The sequence below is a fragment of the Calliphora vicina genome, chromosome 2 (genome assembly GCF_958450345.1).
Source record: "Calliphora vicina chromosome 2, idCalVici1.1, whole genome shotgun sequence".
Classification (NCBI taxonomy): Eukaryota; Metazoa; Arthropoda; class Insecta; order Diptera; family Calliphoridae; genus Calliphora; species Calliphora vicina.
In genome coordinates, this window is record NC_088781.1 from 98,053,727 (window position 1) to 98,074,293 (window position 20,567).

The following is a 20,567-nucleotide window of genomic DNA, read 5'->3' on the forward strand; positions in this document are numbered from 1 at the left end:
CCATACAAATGTCCCCCCAGAATACTGTTTGGACTGTCATAAATATGTTGATTATGTATAAATATGTTGATATTATTTTGCACAAATAATTTCTAAGTACTCTAAAATTATATTGTAAAGTATGGCGAAAATCGGGCAACATTTGTCCTTTCAATTATAAATCCTGAAGAAAATGACTTCAACATTCATTACTGTCTTATAATAACACTGTCCCACTTTTTGAATGGAAGAGAATAGCGACCCTATTATTATATATAAAGGGCATGTTGAGTGATAATTTTTTGTGGAATAAACTTAAACTCCGGCGGGTCTGATTTTTTTTACAGTGGTCAAAGATTTGATTTTTTGATCGAGAGAGCATTAAACTAACTGAAAATATGTTGTAAGTTAATGTCTGATAGAATTATTATTGTCAAATTTATATTGTGGAATTTTATGGGGCTCATTTTTGTGAAGATGAAGATTTTGAAGGTTTTTACCCTCTAGCTCCTCTCTTTAGGGGGCATATTCTACGAGAATGTTTGCCAGAAAGTTTCAGTGGGGTCACCAAAGTTGTATATAAAGCTCTTTACGCTTAATTAGCAAAATTACAAACCAACTCAGGTCTCACATTTTTTTAAAAAATCGCCAAAAATCCAAGACTGAGCAAAAATTTTAAATATAAATATTCCTTAAGAAGATCTACAAAAAAAACATCCACACATACATATGTAAGTTATCTCTTTTAGTTCAAGGGATATTAAGGTATATTTTTTTAATTCTCCTTATTTTTTTTTGGGTTTTTAGATATAGTGGGCCTATGTCGATTTTTTTTTTAAAAAATATCGGTTGAATTTGCTATTAAATTCTGAATAAAATCAAAACAACTTGCTGACAGTTATCTCGTACGTCTAAAAAGTTACATGTATCAAAACTTGGAAGATATAAAAATGTCCGTATTTTTTAAGTTTTTTTTTAAAAAGTCATTATATTTTTTCTTTTGTAGCAAACATTTTTCTTCGGGTCTGTATAAAATTTGTATATGATCTCAAAAGAAAAACTAATACAAAATCATGTGAAGTAAAACTTGGCTCACTTAAGCGGACCTAGTCACCTCCAAACCTATCCAAACTATGCCAATTTAAAAAAAAATTAGGTTTGAGTGAAATATTCTAAAAAGGTAAAACACCGATCCTCGATAAAGCTCCATATTTGTATAACTCTATATCTTATTTAAATCAGTGATGTTCACTCCATACAACAATTGTTTGAAAAATTTACACACATTTGTTATGCTCTTTTAAAAACTTTTGTTCATTCATCGCTGAGAATGCGAAGAAACCACATGTGACGTATCGCAATTTTTTTCAGAAATTTATTAAGCATTGTTGTTGGTTGTTTTTGTTTGAAGCATAGCAAACACACGCGTTTCAATTACAATTGAACACAATAAAACAAAGTCAAAAATAAATACAAAATTTAAGAGAATTTCGGACTTACAATGTATATTTTTTCATTTCCTTAAAATTTAAATTACATTCATTTAATAAATTGGTTTTATTTGACAAAAATTCTAAATCTAAACTTTCTTCATTTTGTTATTATTTTAAGTGTTTGACATTATGTTTGCTGGGTAGCTCTCTCACCAACAATACATCTTCATTTTTATTTTTGAACATCACTGATTTAAATAGATACAAAATTATTTCACTATCATACGATAAATAACGTCATTTTGGGCACTTTTATAAAAAAGTTTTTGTTTTTATTTTGAGTTTACTTTGTGTTTTTACTCAGAGCATACGTATTGCGTATGTATTAGTGAGAATAACATAACTACCCCGGGGTAGTGTTTGGGCACCAACGGTTTAGATTCACAATTGGCATATATAGGTACATACAAAATTAAAATTAATTTATTAATTAATCTGGAGTACTGTTATAGTGGGAGTCTTCAAACTTTGTGTTAGCTATGGCAGAACAACGTTTGCCGGGACAGCTACTTATTTATATATTTATTACCAATTATTTTGCATGTTCAGTTATTCTGCATGTTCACTCGCTATGAAATTTACATCAAAACACTTTCAACAATTTTACTCAAAAAAATGAAACGCTACAACAAGACTTGAGAATGTATTGAAAAAGATAAACCTTTTTCAATATTTTGTTTTTAATACTTTAGAAACAGTTGTGTATAATAAGAGTTTCTAAAGCATTGTTAAAAACGGCTTGTGAATTCACATTTTATAAATATTATTATAAATGAAATTAAGAAAAGCTTAAAAGCGACTATTTATATAAGCTTATTCTCAAGTTGTATTGTAGTTTGATAACTACAGTGGTTGACAAAACAATGGAAACTTTTCGAAATATTTCATAGTAGCCAAAAATCTGAAATAATTTTTTAAACAATTTTAACATTTTTGTAGTATTTTATTTGTATTTTTTTATTAACTTAATTTAATAAAAAAAAACAAACTTATGTATATATAACCTCATTCACCACTTATGGTGGTGGAGGATATAACAAAGGACATAATTAATTAAATTCTAAAAATGAGAAAACAAAATTAAAAGATTTCTTTATTACGGCATTGACAAAACAATGGAAACTTGGATATTCAGGTATGTTCTGCAAATCAAATTTTATAAAAGTGGTTTGAAATCACATAAAAGGTGTTCTGAGCACACAATTTTGTGATTTTAAAACGTTCAACAAAGTCACCAATATTTTCCAATCATTTCTGCGGCTATTGAATGGAAAATATTAAAATAAATTATTTAAATAAATTAAACAATATGTCCTTTATTAATTTTCTTATAGAATTACTTGTTTTATTAAAAAAACACCTAAAATTAAAATCTAGAGACACCTTTTCTGTTTATTTGCTTTTGTGATTTCTTTTGAGGTTTCAGGTTTGTTTTCAGTTGTCAGCTGTTTATGATTTTCGAAAATACATGGAAGCTTGCCGGACTAAAATTTTTTAATATTTGTCTAAAATATGTTCAATATCTTTAAATTAATTATAGAATTCGTCATAAAATTTATAATATTTGTTAGATTATATTATAATCTAAAAATAATGGAAAAAAAATGCAACAAAGTTGAAGCAAGTGGTAACCAAAAGCAATTGTGTACTGTGACAGCTTTGCTGTTTTGTTTTCTTTTTGACATAGTGGTTGAGCTTGCGCCATAGTTTTTGCAAAATTTTTATAAAATGTAGTTCCATTCTTTTTAATTCCATTAAAGATATAACAGAAGCTCCAGGCATTTTTATACCCTACACCACCATAGTGGGGAGGGTATTATGTGTTTGTGCAGATGTTTGTAACTCCCAAAAATATTAGTCTAACACCCACCTTAAAGTATACCGATCGACTTAGAATCACTTTCTGAGTCGATTAAACGATGTCCGTCCGTCCGTCTGGTCGGCTGGCTGTCCATGTAAATATTGTGCGCAGAGTACATGTCGCAATTTTGAATATATTTCGATCAAATTTGGCACATATTATTTTTTCGGCCCAAGGACCAAGCCTATTGAAACTGGCTGAAATCGGTCCATTATTTCACCTACCCCCCATGCAAATGTCCTTCCGAAATTGGACTTTATCGGTCATAAATGTTTAATTTATAAATGTATCTCCACAAATTGCTCTCCAAATAAGTTTTATATATACAAAATTCATGTCACCAAATTTTGTTACGATCGGTCCATAATTGGTCATAGCTCCCATATAGACCCGCTTCCGAAAATCACTTTAACGTGCATAAATCGCTTACACGACCTAATTTCATGGTGATCGGTCCATAATTGGTCATAGCCCCAATCTTCCAAAAATCACTCAAAAATATAAATTATTGAAATTTAAAAAAAAAATGTTTTTGCTCTTTTATTTAGTGTAGGGTATTATATGGTCGGGCTTGACCGACCATACTTTCTTACTTGTTTTATTTTCACTTTAATATTTCTACAAAATTATTAGCAAAACAAAACATTTAAAATAAACGAATCAGCTGTTTTCTTGTGCTTTCGAAAATTTAAAATCACACCGAAAAATATTATAACAGTGTGATTTACAGAACGCGCACAAATCACACGTATGATTTTAAAACGGTATGTGATTTGAAATCACGTGGATTACAGAACATACCTGATTATTTTAACAAAAATGGTCTAAACTTTGCAATAACTCAATATTTTGTTGGGATCCCTTATTTTTTATAACTGATACACATCGACGATGCATTGAACCAATTAAAGAGTCAATGGTCTCCTTTGAAATATTTCGCCATTACCTTATAACCGCCTCCGATAAATCTTCCTTCCTGGTGTAATTTTGGGTCCTTATTTTACTATCTACAATTTCCCATAGATTTTCTATTACAACCCTAGAGGTGTGTTTCGGGTCGTTGTCGTGTTGGAATCTCCAAACTAGGGGCATATTTTCCTCAGCGTATGGATACATAACATCGTTTAATATGGTTCTGTATCCTATACCTGTCATGGTATCTTTTATAATATGAATTGGGCCCATACCTTGCCTTGATAAACATCCCCATACCATAATATTGCCACCGTCCAACTTTACAGTCTTATTTGTGTACTTTGGATCTAATCTTTTTCCCTTTGATCGTCTTACAAATGTTCTCCCATCACTGCCACTTAAATTGTATTTGTATTCGTCGGAAAAGAGGACAGTATTCCATTTCTGTATCGACCAGTTTAAATGATCCCTCGCAAATTGTAGACGAGCAGAACGGTTCTTTTTAGAAATGAGTGGTTTTTTCACAAAATCAGCCTCATTTGCCCTGCGACTAACTGTTCTGGTACTTATTTCTAATTTTAGGCTATTAACAACCTCTCGAGGATTTTTTTTTGGGAATTTCTTGAACTCTTTCGCTATTAAATTATCTTGTCTAGGAGTAGTCTTACGAGGTCTTCCACCTAAATGTTGAGTTTTTACAGAACCGGTCTCACGAAATTTCTTTATAATTTTTAAAACTGCTGATTTATTTATTGAGTATTTGTCACAGATACTTTTTTGTTTTAAACCAGCTTTAAAATCGTTAATTATTTTATTTTTTAAGTCTTCACAAATCTTAACTTTAGCCATTTTCGTTAACTTTGAAAAAAAGCAATTATGCGAAAAACTTGGAAAAAGAAATTGTGAAAAATTACCAGAATTTAAAAATAAAATAACTGTAAACAGGATGCTTTTTACATCGATCTTTTAAATATTATTTTCGTTTTACACTTCTTTCTTGCAGAAGTTTAAAAGTTTCCATTGTTTTGTCAGTAGAAATAGTGAATATTTTTAATTTTGTTCCCTTTTTTCAGAATATAATTAATTATGTTGTTTGTTTTTCAGTTAATTTATATAAATAAAACTATACAAGTAAAATAATAAAAAAAAAAAAATTATTTTAAAAATATTTTAAATTTTGGGCTACATATGGAATATTTGGAAAAGTTTCCATTGTTTTGTCAACCACTGTATATGGTATGTTGGGTAACTTTGACACACTGAAAAAAAAAAATTGAGAATAGCTGGACTATAAGTTTATTCTGCAAAAATGATCTACTCACTCTACTCTACCTTTTCAGAATTATAGGGTCGCTATTCTGCTCCAAAAATGCTGTTGAACTGTGTAATTAATGTTTTATATGAACCTAAATCTTTCTACCAACTTTTAAGCATCGGTCCATAATTTACCCTACCCATATATCAGAAAAATATTTTATTCTCAATAAAAAATTTAACAAACTTAACTGATTCAAGTCCCCATAAAAATCCAAAACTACATATTGATGGTGGGTACAGCCGATTATAACACTATTGTTACATTTTCTAAGCGATAAGCCAATCATGCTTTCAACAAAATTTTATATATTTTTTAAATAGTTATTAAAAGAAAAACACAAGATTCACACAAGCATCAATCAATCCATATGTAATTTTTCATTAGATTAGGATAATACTTAGTTTTAGTTTATTAATTTCAAAGATTTACCAAATTTCATTTTGTTGCTTTTCCAAGAAATATCAAAACAGTTTATAAATAACATACAAATGGATTTAACTTTTAAATTTACACAGGTTTGCATTTTTTTAGTAGGAAAATTGAACACATTTTTCATTTCAATACTTTCGTTTGTATTGCGTTTTTAATTTGAAACACTTAAATGCCAAAATTCATCCCCATTGCATTGCGTGGATGACAAGTGGACGCGGTTCTAGTGCGCAGATACAGTAGAGAAAATTATTTATTCATCCATTCGATAAAATCAACATTTATTGGATACGTAGATGTACGTGAGTTTGTTAGTGCGTTTGTTCATTCATTTTTTCATCATCCAAATATTTTTTTCTTTCTAAAAATTTTATAACGAACACAAGTGTTGCGGACAACAAAAAAAAAGTGCTGTGAAAAAGAAGAACAAATAATAAATTAAGAAATAAATATTCGAATTTATAAAATACGAATTAATTAAAATCAATTGAAAACTGAAACTGAATTGGCTGGAGTTTAATGCTGTGTACACAAAGTGGAACAGACTGCTGTGTTGGTTCATACAATCGAATTGTGGCATAGTGGATTTTGTCGCTGGAGTAGGCAAGAATTATAATTATAACGAAAACAACAACAACAAGAACAATAGAAAACAACACCAACAGAAAACGCATAGAAAGCATTTTTTTACACAAATAATTCCATTTTATTTATTGAATGCTAGAATTAAAAATAAACGTATCGAGAGTTCATCCATACATAATACTTTTGCAAAAGTCACAAGATTCAAACAGCGGCCTCGATTAGAGGAGAACGAACAAAAAAAGTAATTTATTAACCACAGACATAGAAGAAGAAGAAGATTAATATCATTCATATCTATTTTGTGGTTATGTTATTATTCGTCTGGTTCTCCCATTTGTTGCCAATATTCAATATTACAAAATAATTATTTCTGTCTGACTATAAAACGCTGTGAAAACTCGAATATAAATCGAATTTAAAAATTTAACTGAGATTTTTATCAATTGCCATGAACACAATGGGCATCTCAACAGATCCTGGTCTATTAGACGTTGAATTGCCTCGCACACTCATCGAATCACCATCGGTATCAACGTTTTTACCAGAAGAAGAAGCCTCTATTTGTCCATTGCTTTCGTCCAATACAAATGGCACCACAACACCAATGACTTTTTCCCACCCACTCACACCGTGCATTGACAATGATAACGACAGCAATACTTCGGCGAATCTATGTAATGAGGATGCCAAGGTCGAAACAAGTTCATCGTCAGGCAGCAGCTCCGGCATAGGTATGAGTGTTCCGGATGCAACGTCAACTGCACTCTTTAACAAACACTCGTACAAACATCTGCAAAAGAACAATTCATCAGTCCAGGTAACTGCTATTCATATATATTAATATACATACATATTTATTTGATGTTGAGGACGAGCGCGAAATTTTAAAACGATTGAAGTTAATTTGTTAGCATTTGGTATTTCAAATAAGTTTAAAATATATATTTTCTAGACAAATTAAGGCCACTATGTTGATTTCTATCGCAACTCAATCACCAGTACGTATATAACAATTTAGAAAGTATAGTCGGTCAAGCCCGACTATATGATACCCTACACCCAGAAGATTATATGAGAGCAATGAAGGGAAAATATTCATTCGGTTTCAATAAACAATTTTATAATAGCAAATAAATTCATTTCATACTACATATATGCTAATTCGGAACTTAGTTTTAACTAGGGATACCAATCCCGAAAATCCCGGGATTTTTCGGGATCGGGATTTCCCGAATCCCGGGATTTGTGAAAAAGAATCCCGGGATTTTTCGGGATTAACAAATCCCGAAATATTATGAGATTTTTTATATTTTAGGAAGATTTTTGAAGCACCCAAAATACTTAGAAAGCTAAATTTCAGCATATTTTTTTATAATACTAATCTGGCTTCAAATCCAAACGCAGGCAGATTTTTTCATTTGAATCGGAGAGCCTGTTAATGCACGTCTCCCTTGCATTAACAGGCTTTTACACAATTTACACTTTTACGAAATTTATGTTCAAGTTATTTTCTAAAGGGGACTAGGGGCAAATGTAGCCCGATTTCCGCAGTACTTTACAGTATAATTTCAGAGTATTTACAACTTATTTTGTGCAAAATTTTATAAGGATTGCCGCATAATCAAGATATTTATGACTGCTCAAACAGTACTCCGGGGGACAATTGTATGGAGCTAGGGGAAATCATGGACCATTTTATTTTAATTTAACGCATTAGTTTTTGATTTGTTATGTTTTTACTTAAATATATTAATGATATAATAGTTTTTATTGTTGAATTTGATGTTTTTGACGTTTAACTAAAATCCCGAAGTCCCGAAAAATCCCGAAATCCCGAAAAATCCCGGGATCCCGAAAAATCCCGGGGTCCCGAAAAATCCCGGGATCCCGGGATTTACATTTCCAAAATCCCGAATCCCGGGATTTGTAAAACCCAGTCCCGTTTGGCATCCCTAGTTTTAACCATAATTTTAGCCTAAAACATGCCAATTAAATTAAAAAATTAAATAAAGTCAATTTAAACTATAATTTTTGCCAATAAAATGTTGTAATAAGCTCTAAATTCTTACACATAGTAATATTTTAGTGTTTTCTCCTATTCAAATCATCTTGAAAAACAGTTTGGTTTGGATATCTCTATATAACTAAGTAGAGTTTCCAAAAAACCGAAGAATTTCAAAACCGCGGTTTCAGTTTTAAAAAATTTAAAACGAATCAGTTGCGATTTATTATCGGTTTTGTGATAATTTATTTAATATTAAGTGTTATACACTCTGTTTATATGTCACTTTAGTTACAAAAATTCTTGTTTTTATGTGATGCCGGATGGTAAAATTTAATCATTTGGAAGGCAATACAATTTTTCATTTTTGTAAATGCAAAAATTAAAAAATCAAAAATTCTTCTTTGTTTTGCAACCAATTAATGCAAAAACGCATTGAAATATTTAAAAAACGCCTTAATAAACTAAAAACCTGAAAACATATGGCAATGTTTAAAATCTTATTTGCAAATAGTGTCGTTAATCAGGAATTGTTTTCGTGAGTTAGCTATTCGCAAATAAAAAAAATAATTCAATGTTTATGCGGAAAATTTGTCTACTTGCAATATATTTATTTGCGAATAAGTCGTGCGTTTAACTTAGTAATAGAAACAAAATCAGTTGATAATATAGGAAATGCTATACAAATTTAAAATTGGTAATTTTTCTTTTAATAGTACTTTTTTAGTAAAGAAATAATGAAGAATAGGGGGGTCAATGGTATTATGATACCAAAAAATTAGAACTAAACGTGAACCTAGGAAATTGTGTAAATTTCAAGTGTGGAAAATTGGTAATTTTTCTTCAAATATTCTTTTTATACCCTTCACCATGAGTGGCAAGGGTCGTTATAGATAGCGGAGTCGATATAGCGATGTCCGTCTGTGTGTTGAAATCAACTTTCCGAAGTCCCTAAATAACTTACATACATGATTCATACATCAATATCTCCGGCTCGTCTGCTATTTAAAATCGAGAAAATTGGTCCACAAATGACTGAGATATAAGGAAAAAACCAGGACAACCTCGATTTTTGACCTATATCTGGATTACTAAGTCATTAATATGGACAATATGGATATCTAATGATAGATATTTCAAAGACCTTTGCAACGACGTATATAAGACCATAGTAAGTTGGACATACAATGGGTCAAAATCGGAAATATTTTTTAACACGAATTTTTTTTACCTAAATATTAAAAAAAAAAAATTTTAAAATTATTTCGAAAAAAACAACTTTGGAAAAAAAAATTAATTTTATTTACCTAAAAATATTTAAAATTTTTATTTTCAAGTATAATTTGGTGAAGGGTATATAAGATTCGGCACCGCCGAATAAGCACTCTTACATGTTTTACATCGATTTGTTTTTAGAGAAATTGAATGAATCACTGAATAAAAAGTTTGTTTTTCATTTAAAAATTTTTAATTTTTCTACTGACAATAGATTAAAAGTAAAAGCCGAAGAATAATTGACGGTTTTAGGCCTTGAAAAACCTGGGTTTCGGTTAAAACCGAACACGAAACTCTAATTTTCCCTCAATTATGTATACAAACCGTGGAATTGCTCATGTAAAAATACATACAGGAACATACTGTAAAAATTTAAAGCAAAAAGCTGCTTAGCTGTCATACAAATAAACATACAAACACATCATGGCAGAATCAACCAGGTATAATTATTAGAAAGTATGTTCTCAATGAAAAATATCAAAATGGAATGTCTAAAACAAAAAATTAATTAAATTCCAGTTTTATTGAAAAAATCAATTTGAAAAGTTTATGTGTGAAAAAAAATAAATTTTACGAAATTAAAATGTAAAAAATTAATGTTAACACAAACAATTTCTAAAAACGCGCACAAATCAATTGAATACAATCCCGCACATTTTCAACCAAACTCCGTATAGTGATAAGAAATTTATTCGTACAAGGTTTAAAAACTTTTACGATTATAGTTCATCAGATACATATTCAAAATTAAGGATTTACATTGTATGTGAGGTGCCACATCCCGTTCCGATCCGTCCCATTTTAGATTTAAATTCATGCAATGATAAGAAATTGATTCGTATAAAGTTTGAATACTGTCACAATTATAGTTCTGAAGATATTCGAAAATAACTATTTACTTTTTATGGGAAGTGCCACGCCCACATGAAATTTCTAAATAAAAAGTAGAATTCGCGCGATTTTTACCTATTTTGAAAATTGACTCGCTTTTTTTAAAATAAAACTGTTGACCCTACCTAAGAGTATACACCATTTACCAATCGTATAGGGGGGATGGGGGATTAAAAGCTCCAACTAATCTCAAATATTGAATCACTTGTTTTATTTAGTTTTCTTTCCAACTTTCATATTTCTTTATACAAGTAGAAAAGGGAAGGAAATATATGTTATTCATAGTGGATGCTTTAAAAAGAGGTGTGAAAGAACTCAAAAAAATATAGTGGAGATTCTATCATCTCTTATACTCATCATATTTCAATTACAGAAGTGTGAATTTTGCAAAATTTAATAGAAAATCAAAACTGACTTTAGTAAGATGTAGAATATAATTTTGTGTTATACAAACGATAAACAGAGAAACTCTCTAATTAATTGTGTTTTTTTTAGATATGGTTGGTGTTTTTTTGCAACAATTCGTTGTTAAATAAATATTTACGATTTTGTTCATAAATATTTTGATTATAATTTTTATTTTCTTTTAACAGGATTCAAATGGCCATGGACCCAATGGAAATCTACAGCTTACGAATGACACACCGTCATTTGTATCCTGGAATTGGCCTGTAATACGTAAATGTACATTTTTCGTATTCATGTCCAGTTTGCTGGCCATGTGTGCCGTAGTGGTGACCATGATTGTAACATTACCGAAGACCTGTAATCCTAGGTAAGTACACATTTAGACAAGTTTAAAACTAAAACTCGAATTAATATAACATTTATTTTCAGAACCTCTTGGTATCGTGGAAGTGTTTTTTACGAAATCTTCCCTGCTAGTTATCAAGATTCAGATAATGATGGCATTGGTGATTTGCGTGGCATTGTCAAGAGTAGCGACTATCTGAAATCATTGGGCGTTTCAGCCATACGTCTCAATTCTATATTTCCATCTACCGAATATCCCGATAATTATGAAAATATTACTTCGCTAATGGAGGTTTCGCATGTTTTAGGCAATTTGGATGACATGCATCAACTAAGCCAGTCTCTGCATGCTCGAAATATTTCGCTAATTTTGGACATACCATTGTTTCCCATCTTAAGAGTATTGGGTAAATCTGATGGAGCTGAAATGGTCAAGGTTTTGGAAAGCACACAAATAAATTACTCTGAAGCCGAGTCAGTTTCAACCACAACAGCTAGGCCGATTATTACCGAGAATACTATAACTCAGGCCCTTCAACACTGGGTGAAACTTGGGGTGGATGGCTTTTATATAAAGGGCCTTGAGAATTTTGATGATCTTGAGGATTTATCGTACCATTTAGCAGAATGGAAAGATATCATTGGTCCAAATCGTGTGTTAATTGTGAATGAGAAAATATTCGAAAAGTTACGGGGACCGCAGAGAAAATTGGCTCTTTCACATGTTGATCTGGTGGATGTCCACTTGAATATTTTCAATGGTACACAATATTTGGAAAATCGTATAAACTCCGTACTTACTTCCGATTTGGGACCCAGTGAAACCGGAGTATGGATTCACTGGTCATTGTCCGGTGTTGACAGACAACGACTCACAAGCAACAAACAAAGCGCCAATTATACCTTGGCAGCCACTATTATGCAACTAATGCTACCCGGTACTCCAAACCTGTTTTATGGCGACGAAATTGCTCTTCAAGCTGCTCACGATCAACTCAATGAACACAATGAAACCAAGCATTTGCATCATTTGGCCACCATGCAATATCCCCTCAACTTTACCCAACAATTTACGAATCGCGAAACACTTCCCTGGTTGCCGAAATCACCACTAGCACAATTAGACACATTCGTTCTCATATCAAAGATGGTGCATTTACGAGATCGGTCTCCTTCCATCTACAAAAATTCCATTTGTAAAGCGGAAACAACTCTTCCCAACACAGTGATAAGACGCAGTAACGATGACATCTTAATTGTGGAACGCACCTATCCACGTCGCAATACCTTTGTATCTGTCACGAATTTTGGTCAGAAACGTTTGACCATGGATATGACATCCATGTACTACAGTGGCCATATTATGCTGGAGACGGTCGATAGTGATAAAATATTTTTTGGAGATTTTAAAATCGGCTCAATCGAGAGCATTGTGGTTAGATTGGATAAATAGAGAAATGTAGAGATTCTACAATTGAAAACCACCGTAAAATGTACTTAGAATTGTTATAAATCATTATTTGTTATACATAGTAGATACTTACGTACTTACACACAGACATAAATATTTCAGTTATTTTTTAAAAAATAAACAAAATTGTACTTTAATAAAAAACTAAATAATAATTACACATTTAATGCTTGATTTTGTAAATGGAACAATACAGAATTTGTGTTAAAAGCATTTTTTTTTCTACAAAGTCGAAAATTGTTTTTAAGTAACTAGGTAAAAGAAACGTAAATCCCGCAACTCCCAAAAAACAAACAAAGGTTCTTAACACGTTAACTGTCCAAGATAGCGACTGAGGATTGCCTTACAAATCCGCTTTTTTTACAAAAATATAAATGGTCTTTTTTATGAAATTAACAGTTTAATTGTTTAACTAACAAGTAACGTTAGAAAGAAATCGGTGGTAAAATACGTCTCATATTTTTAATAAACCCGACAAAATTATAAACATTATTGTAGGTCTAAACAAGGACATCAATAATATAATTATTTTTTGAGTTTTTGCAAAGATACAAATATTTTAATTTGAAATAAAATTTTTATTTATGAATATTTTCTAACAAAATTTTACAGTAATATATATTTTTCGATTTAAAACGAAAAGCTGAACACCAATTTTTAAATTTGTAATCAGGAATCCCGCAATTCCCAAAAAAGTGTTGAAAAATCCCAAAAATGGGATTTTTTAGTTTTTAAGCTATAATATCCATACCAGTGGCGGGGTTATCGGAACCCTTTACAAAGTATGCGATAAAAAATAGACGTTACATAAAAATAATAGGCGTTCTTTGAATGGACCTGGTCCCCTCGGTATTAAAAATTTTAAATTTTTTTTTAATTTAAAACATTTGATGTAAAGTTAGCTTTTTAAAAAGTATAAATTCTTTATACATCCTTTTAGAAATTTTTTAGATAACTTAAAAAGAATAATAGTACTTTTTTCCCAAAAAAATAGCGAAAAATCGCCTTTTTAAATTCAAATAGGATCGTTTTAAAAATTGAACATACCCGAGGTGTCCTACTTTGGGGAATCCTGGCCTCACCCCCGGTGGGCTCATGCCGTCAAAATTCAAAACTTAAACTCGACTACACTTCGTCTGTGTGCATTTCAAATTTCATTCAAATCGGACTAAGGGTTTAGAAGTTACAGATTTATTTCCCTCTTTTTTTCACATACCACTGTGCGTTGTTCTTTTTCAAATATAATTTATATTTAACTGCCGTTTTTTAGTTAATATGCAAAAATATCAAAAGCTTTGTGTTTACATTGGTAACGGTTTTGTCAAAGATTATTTACATCAATATTTTTGAAAAGTTTTATTGCTAGATTATTAAAATTCACTTCATTTTTCCACCAATTAATTGCACTTTCTGATTTTGTAAAAATCTGCCTGATAATATTTCACTTTTTAAATAGCTTAAGAAAAATCTTTAAAAATTCCTGTTAATAAATGAAATACATATCGCTGGCTTAACATGCAAAGGCTCTAAGTCCATATTTTAAAATTTTATAGGAGAGACAAAATACATTCAAACTTTTGCGTAAATATTTTTGAATTCTGTAAACGCAATTTTTTTCTGTATTTTTCTTTGTTTTCTATGTACGTAAAAGCAAAATGATAAAATAAGTATTTGCCGAGATAAAAGGTTTTTTGGACTTACAGCTTTTTCTATTGCATAGTTTGTATTTTTTGATAAATTTTTGAAAATTTATTTTTTTAAATTTTAATAAACTATTTTGAAATTTTTGTTTTTTAAATTTTGTATAATTAAATATTTTTAAAATTGTATTTTAAAGTACAATTTGGTGAAGGGTATATAAGATTCGGCACAGTATAGCTATAATGCATTTATGTAGATGTTTGTATCGCCCAGATAGATAGACTCAGAATCACTTTTTGAGTCGATTAATTTTGAAGATATTTCGATAATATGTAGGTCAAAAATAGGTAAAAAATCGAGGTTGTCCTGGTTTTTTCCTCATATCTCAGCCATTTGTGGACCGATTTTGCTGATTTTTAATAGCAAACTTCTCGAAAGTATGTCTGACAGAATTATTGAAGATTTGGATCCCGAAGGTATCTGGGGTCTTCAGAAAATTGATTTCAACAGACAGACGGACATGGCTTAATCGACTCCGCTATCTATAAGTATCCAGAATATATATAATTTATAGGGTCGGAAATGAAAAATGTAGAAATTACAAACGGAATGACAAACTTATATAAACCTTTCTCACGAAAGCGAAGGGTATGAAAACTGCAAATAAATTCAGATGTTTTACTTGCATACAATGCTGACATATAGGTTAAGCGCCAGAGTTCGAAATTTTAAACAGGCTTTTCTGAGAAAACGAAAAATATGATTTCTTGGACTAGATTTTTACAATCAAAAAAATAAAAATTGAATGATGCAGCGAAATGGGTTAAACACCCTTGATGGTTTGTTTATGTTGACAGCTTATAGGCCCAACTATAATATGCATATACTAGTTTAAGTCAGCTTAAGCAACTGTTCGAATACATATAAAACGTATGTGACAAACTGTAATGTACTTAAGAGAGTTTCGTCAAGTTTCGTCAAATTTTATTTGCTTAAGCAAAGATCGAAGCTGGTCGCACATTCCGTAAGTTTCTTTATTGTATACAAAGAAAATAAAGAAAAAATGAAAAGCTTGAAGTAAATTAATTTATTTTCATAAAAGTATTTTTTTAATTACGCGTTGCACATAAATGTGCAAATGGGGCTAAATTGTTTTAAATGCACATAAGTCCATTATGGCTACCTAAAAGTTTCTTCGGATTTTCTTAAGCATTTGACAGTCTTTTCGTTCGGTTTTGACATTAACTTAAGCTAGCTTATGCATATTATAGATGGGCCTTATATCTGTTCATTGCCGCCTATGTAAATAGAAATTAGTTTAACTTTGCTACAACGCAAACGTCTTATGATCTGAAACTAGAATTCTACAATGCAGGCTTCCGTATCGGACAATATGCGAGTATTGAAATCTATGAGAATAGAATTCTGTGTGGCTCTTTTCTAACCTAACCAAACAATTAAATAATTTATATAATCTTATTAAAAATATCGAATCTAAAAATAAAACATTGACGTTTTTCCAATTTTTTAGCTTACGGCACACTTATTCATATTAATTAAATAGAGCTTATTTGTAAAATGATATGTGTTACTCTATCCCCAATCCAATAAATATGAACGTAATATCTAAACCTCAAGAGCTTTAAACTCCCATGCTTGTCAAGTGCAGATGTTTGTCCAACATTAATTAACATAGATTTATACAATATCTATGTGAATATGACAGTATTAATTTAAACAATAAAGAGAAATTAATTGGTATTCAATATTGAGAACCAGAAATACATCCAAACACAAGCTGTTCGAAACGTTAAGCGCTTCACGCACAATAAAAAAGAGACTTTTTACCATAATTTTTATGAGTATTACGACATTCGCTTTTGTTTGTGTGAATCTGTGAGTTGTCTGAACTTCAATAATTTAGTCGATGAGCAAATGGGAGAATTTTATTTAAATTTTAACTGTAGTAACCAGCGTTGCCACTCATAAAATATTTTTCCTACCAAATTTCTAATTAAAAACTACCAAAGCCTACCAAAACCTACCAAATTTAAAATATTTGAGAAATGCTATATGAATTCGTTTCAAAATTAATAGATAACTTAAACTTATATTATTGCTGCTATAAAATTATCCAGAGGAAGAATGATATTGAAGCAGAGTTTAACACATATTATTAGAAAATAAAAGTTTTGAGAGCCCTTTGGCATTTTTTGAACTCAACACTACTAAATAAATACACATTTACCTGACTAAACTAAATAGTTTAGAAAATGCTATCTTCATATTCTGCAAATATGTAGTTTTATTATTTTGGCTTAACATAAGTAGTTTTTTCGTTATTATTTTAATTATTTTGTTCTTAAAAATACTTATGTATTCAGAAATATCGTAGCCTACCAAAATACGACAAATATCGGAACAAACCAACCAAACTACCAAAAGTCAATTTGTTAACTTCAAACTACCAATTTTGGTCCAATTGGACCAAAGCGGCAACGCTGGTAGTAACTAAAGAAAAACGTAAAAAACTCGTAAAACTACTTGTCAGTACGAGTATGATGCGGCAACAAAAAGAGTTGTTAATTTAAGTATATTCATCTTTTAAGCATCTTCAACTGCTGAGAAGATGTGTGGTTGAATGCATGTTTTTTTTTTTTGTTATTCGCATTGTTATTTACTATTTACATAGATACTGATATACAAGTATTATTTATAAACTTTTATTTGTTTTCTTTGGAAAAGGTGTACGAATTTAAATAAAATAGTACGTTGGTACATTTTTAACACAGCAATTCCCATTTTTCATAGGTTTTCCAAGTATCACCGTAATTATTGTAGTTTTGTAATGTTTCCGGTAGATTTTATTTGAATAAGAGTAACAGTATAATAACAAATTTCAGATCTAAGTCTAACAAATTCACCAGTCTCAATATTCGTCTATAATAACCTAATGTTTAACGGCTCAGCCATATCTTTAATATACGAGCGCCAGTCAAGAGCTGTTATTTTTCTCAGGACCAAGAATCCTGGTGTTGGCGACAGTTGTAGCAATGATACTCAATCCTAATTAATCCTCAATATATTTAATTGACAAAATCTCTGTATAAAAAATGTTGCAGTTACCCCGAAGCTTTAGTGATACGCTGAAACTAATTACATGTCAGACCTTCTGTCAGAAATATCTTTCCGCGAAGAATCCCGATATTTTTGTATTTATACTTTTGTATTTAATTTTTTCCATTACTCCATACAGAAAAATCCGATGAAGGATCTCGAAAGACATCACAAGTTTTCCTAATATCTCTCCTACATGAATTAACACAAGCCGTCGTCCTTTTAACAGTTCCATGACATTAATTTTAAAGTTCATCTTGTTATCTCGATATTCTCCAAAACAATGAGTCTTGTATTTCGTATTTCCTCACAAAGAGAACCAGTTACGTCTTGATGGAATTAAAACAGATTTAAAATATTGTTACGTTTTTACCTTTTCAAAACGCTGGTTTATTTCCTTTAAATAAACCGGATACTTTTGATTGCAAATAAAAGCCGTTTAGTAGTTTGAAAATTGTAACAACTCTTTATTTATTTAAAATGTACAACAACAGAATTAAATAGTCACTCAGTGTTTTTTATACACGTTTATAAATTCTCAGAAATAAAGACACACTTCACAATGTACACGAATTCAATTGAAAAACACAGTACACTTTAAGGCACTCAGTTGATGTTTATTTGAATAGCGTCTCTGATAAACTGACTCACGACTGCAACCTCTGCCACTATTTATAACACTGCCATCTGCACTCTAGATTGTTCTTTAACTGTCAAAATTCGAATATTCTAGATCTTACTAATACATACGCCATCTGTGGTGTACTTTCTACAATGTTCTTTAACTGAATATTCGAATTCGAATACAGCGTTGCCAACTTACGATCAAATCAACTGAAAGCTTTTATTTAATAATGCCCACAGATATGTTACAGTTTGCTATTACAGCACTGTTATTTGAAATCGTTGTATTTGAATTCAAGTACAATTTCGTAACAATATGTTTACATATTTTAAAAATTCACTCACTTCTCTATGTAATCATACCTGGACTCAATGGCTACGCGTGCAGAAATTCTATTGGTAACAATTGCAATTACCAGATATACATATCAGTTGTGAGACTAATTCTAACCTACGGATATACTAATTATGGGAAGCAATGGGAATTGAGTGTCAAAAGAAGACACTGACCATAGTTAAAAGATGTGACTCACTTGACATTTATTATCCATTGAAGAGTATGTCATAGAATGGCAACAAGATTTGTTCATGTTATGCTGACAAAATAGTTCAAATAAATTTTATAAAAATTTACATGTACTTTTATTTGTTCTGGGAACTATTTCGATACATATTTGTAAACTTTACGATTTACGCTCTGCTAAGACAAATACATAAAGATCTTATACGAATATCCGGTTATCTTAGACTTTATGATTACGAAAACCAACATCGTTAGGACACCCGGAAGATGTCTGTTATATTTCACGAAAGTTACTGCGTTACTGGCGGATCTAAAATGGAAAAGACTCCGTCTCTGGTGTTTACTAAGATGTACACTAGATATTTCTGGCGGCCTTGAAAGATTCAGTTCTTGTACTGGGGTATTCCACCTGGGGTAATAAGATAACTTTAAAATAACTCTGAAAGGCTACAAGGTTAAAAACAATCTACAAGAACTTAAGGAAGCCCTGAATGGGTTAATAGAATAATATGAAGTAAGACTGTGTTGAATACGAGGACACTGGAATATTGGGTGCAACAGTAATGCGGATGATCGGAACTTCCCATGGAGGTTCGAATGCAACCACCGCTTAGGCACTACTATTGGGCTTGTGTCCAATCATAACATGGCAGATACAATAACAGCACTCTTGACTGCTGTAATGGGTGATTCAAGTAGAGATACTTTTTTCAATAGCTTTTTTTGGACAGATCACGTGTGTCATGTTGTCATGTTATTTTTGTTTAGTATTGTTTGGCATTTCATAATTGAAAGACTTACGCCTGAACAAAGTTTACAAATCGTTCAACTTTATTACGAAAATTCACGTTCTTTGAGGAATGTGTTTCGTGTACTTCGCTCAATTTATGGTCAACATAATCGGCCTACTGAGCGTACTATTCGCAACACCATCACCCATTTTGAGACCCAGCATTCATTATTGGATAATAATCGACCGAATACACCACGCTGTGAAGCTTGTGGGCCGGTGGAATCACCGGCGGTCGAACGTAACCGTCAATGGCGACGTTCATCGTGCCATGATAACCGATTATTTGATGCCTGAAATTGAAGCTCGTGATCTCGGCGAAATTTAGTTTCAGCAAGACTGCTCCACTTCCACACATCGCATCAATCAATGGATTTATTGAGAAAACACTTCGGTGAGCACATAATTTAACGTTTTGGGCCGGTCGATTCGCCACCAAGCTCGTGTGATATCACACCGTTAGACTTTTTCCTGTGGGGATATGTAAAGTCTAAAGTTTATGCGGACAAACCGGCTTCGATTCAGGCCTCGGAGGAAAAAATCACGCGTGTCACTCGCCAGTTACCAGTCGAAATGCTCGAACGAGTCATCGAAAATTGAACTCAACGGATGGACCATCTGCGACGTAACAACGACCAACGTTTGATAGACATAATCTTCAAAAAATAAATGCCAGAGATTGTTCTTTCAAATGGATCACGCTGTAGAACTTGTGGGACGAATTGGAGTTAGAGACTATTATCACACAAAGTTAAGTAGGTGGATCGGCAATTCAACGATGGATTAGAGTATATCGGATATATTTTGCATCATCAGGTTGATAAAGTGACTTAATTTCAGAGAATATGGTACTTTTATAGAAATTGCACTCAATATCAAAATGCTAGTGGCTTATTTTTG

At 31.3% G+C, this 20,567-nt stretch overlaps 1 protein-coding gene across 1 annotated transcript; it reads left to right on the plus strand.

The window, feature by feature from the left end:
* The first annotated feature begins 6,331 nt into the window (after positions 1-6,331).
* LOC135950238 (amino acid transporter heavy chain SLC3A1-like) lies at positions 6,332-13,116 on the plus strand. Its single transcript, XM_065499772.1, has 3 exons — positions 6,332-7,397; positions 11,342-11,523; positions 11,586-13,116. Exons 1-3 carry the CDS (start codon positions 7,029-7,031, stop codon positions 12,952-12,954), a joined length of 1,920 nt encoding a protein of 639 aa, XP_065355844.1. The 5' UTR covers positions 6,332-7,028; the 3' UTR covers positions 12,955-13,116.
* Positions 13,117-20,567: the final 7,451 nt, after the last annotated feature.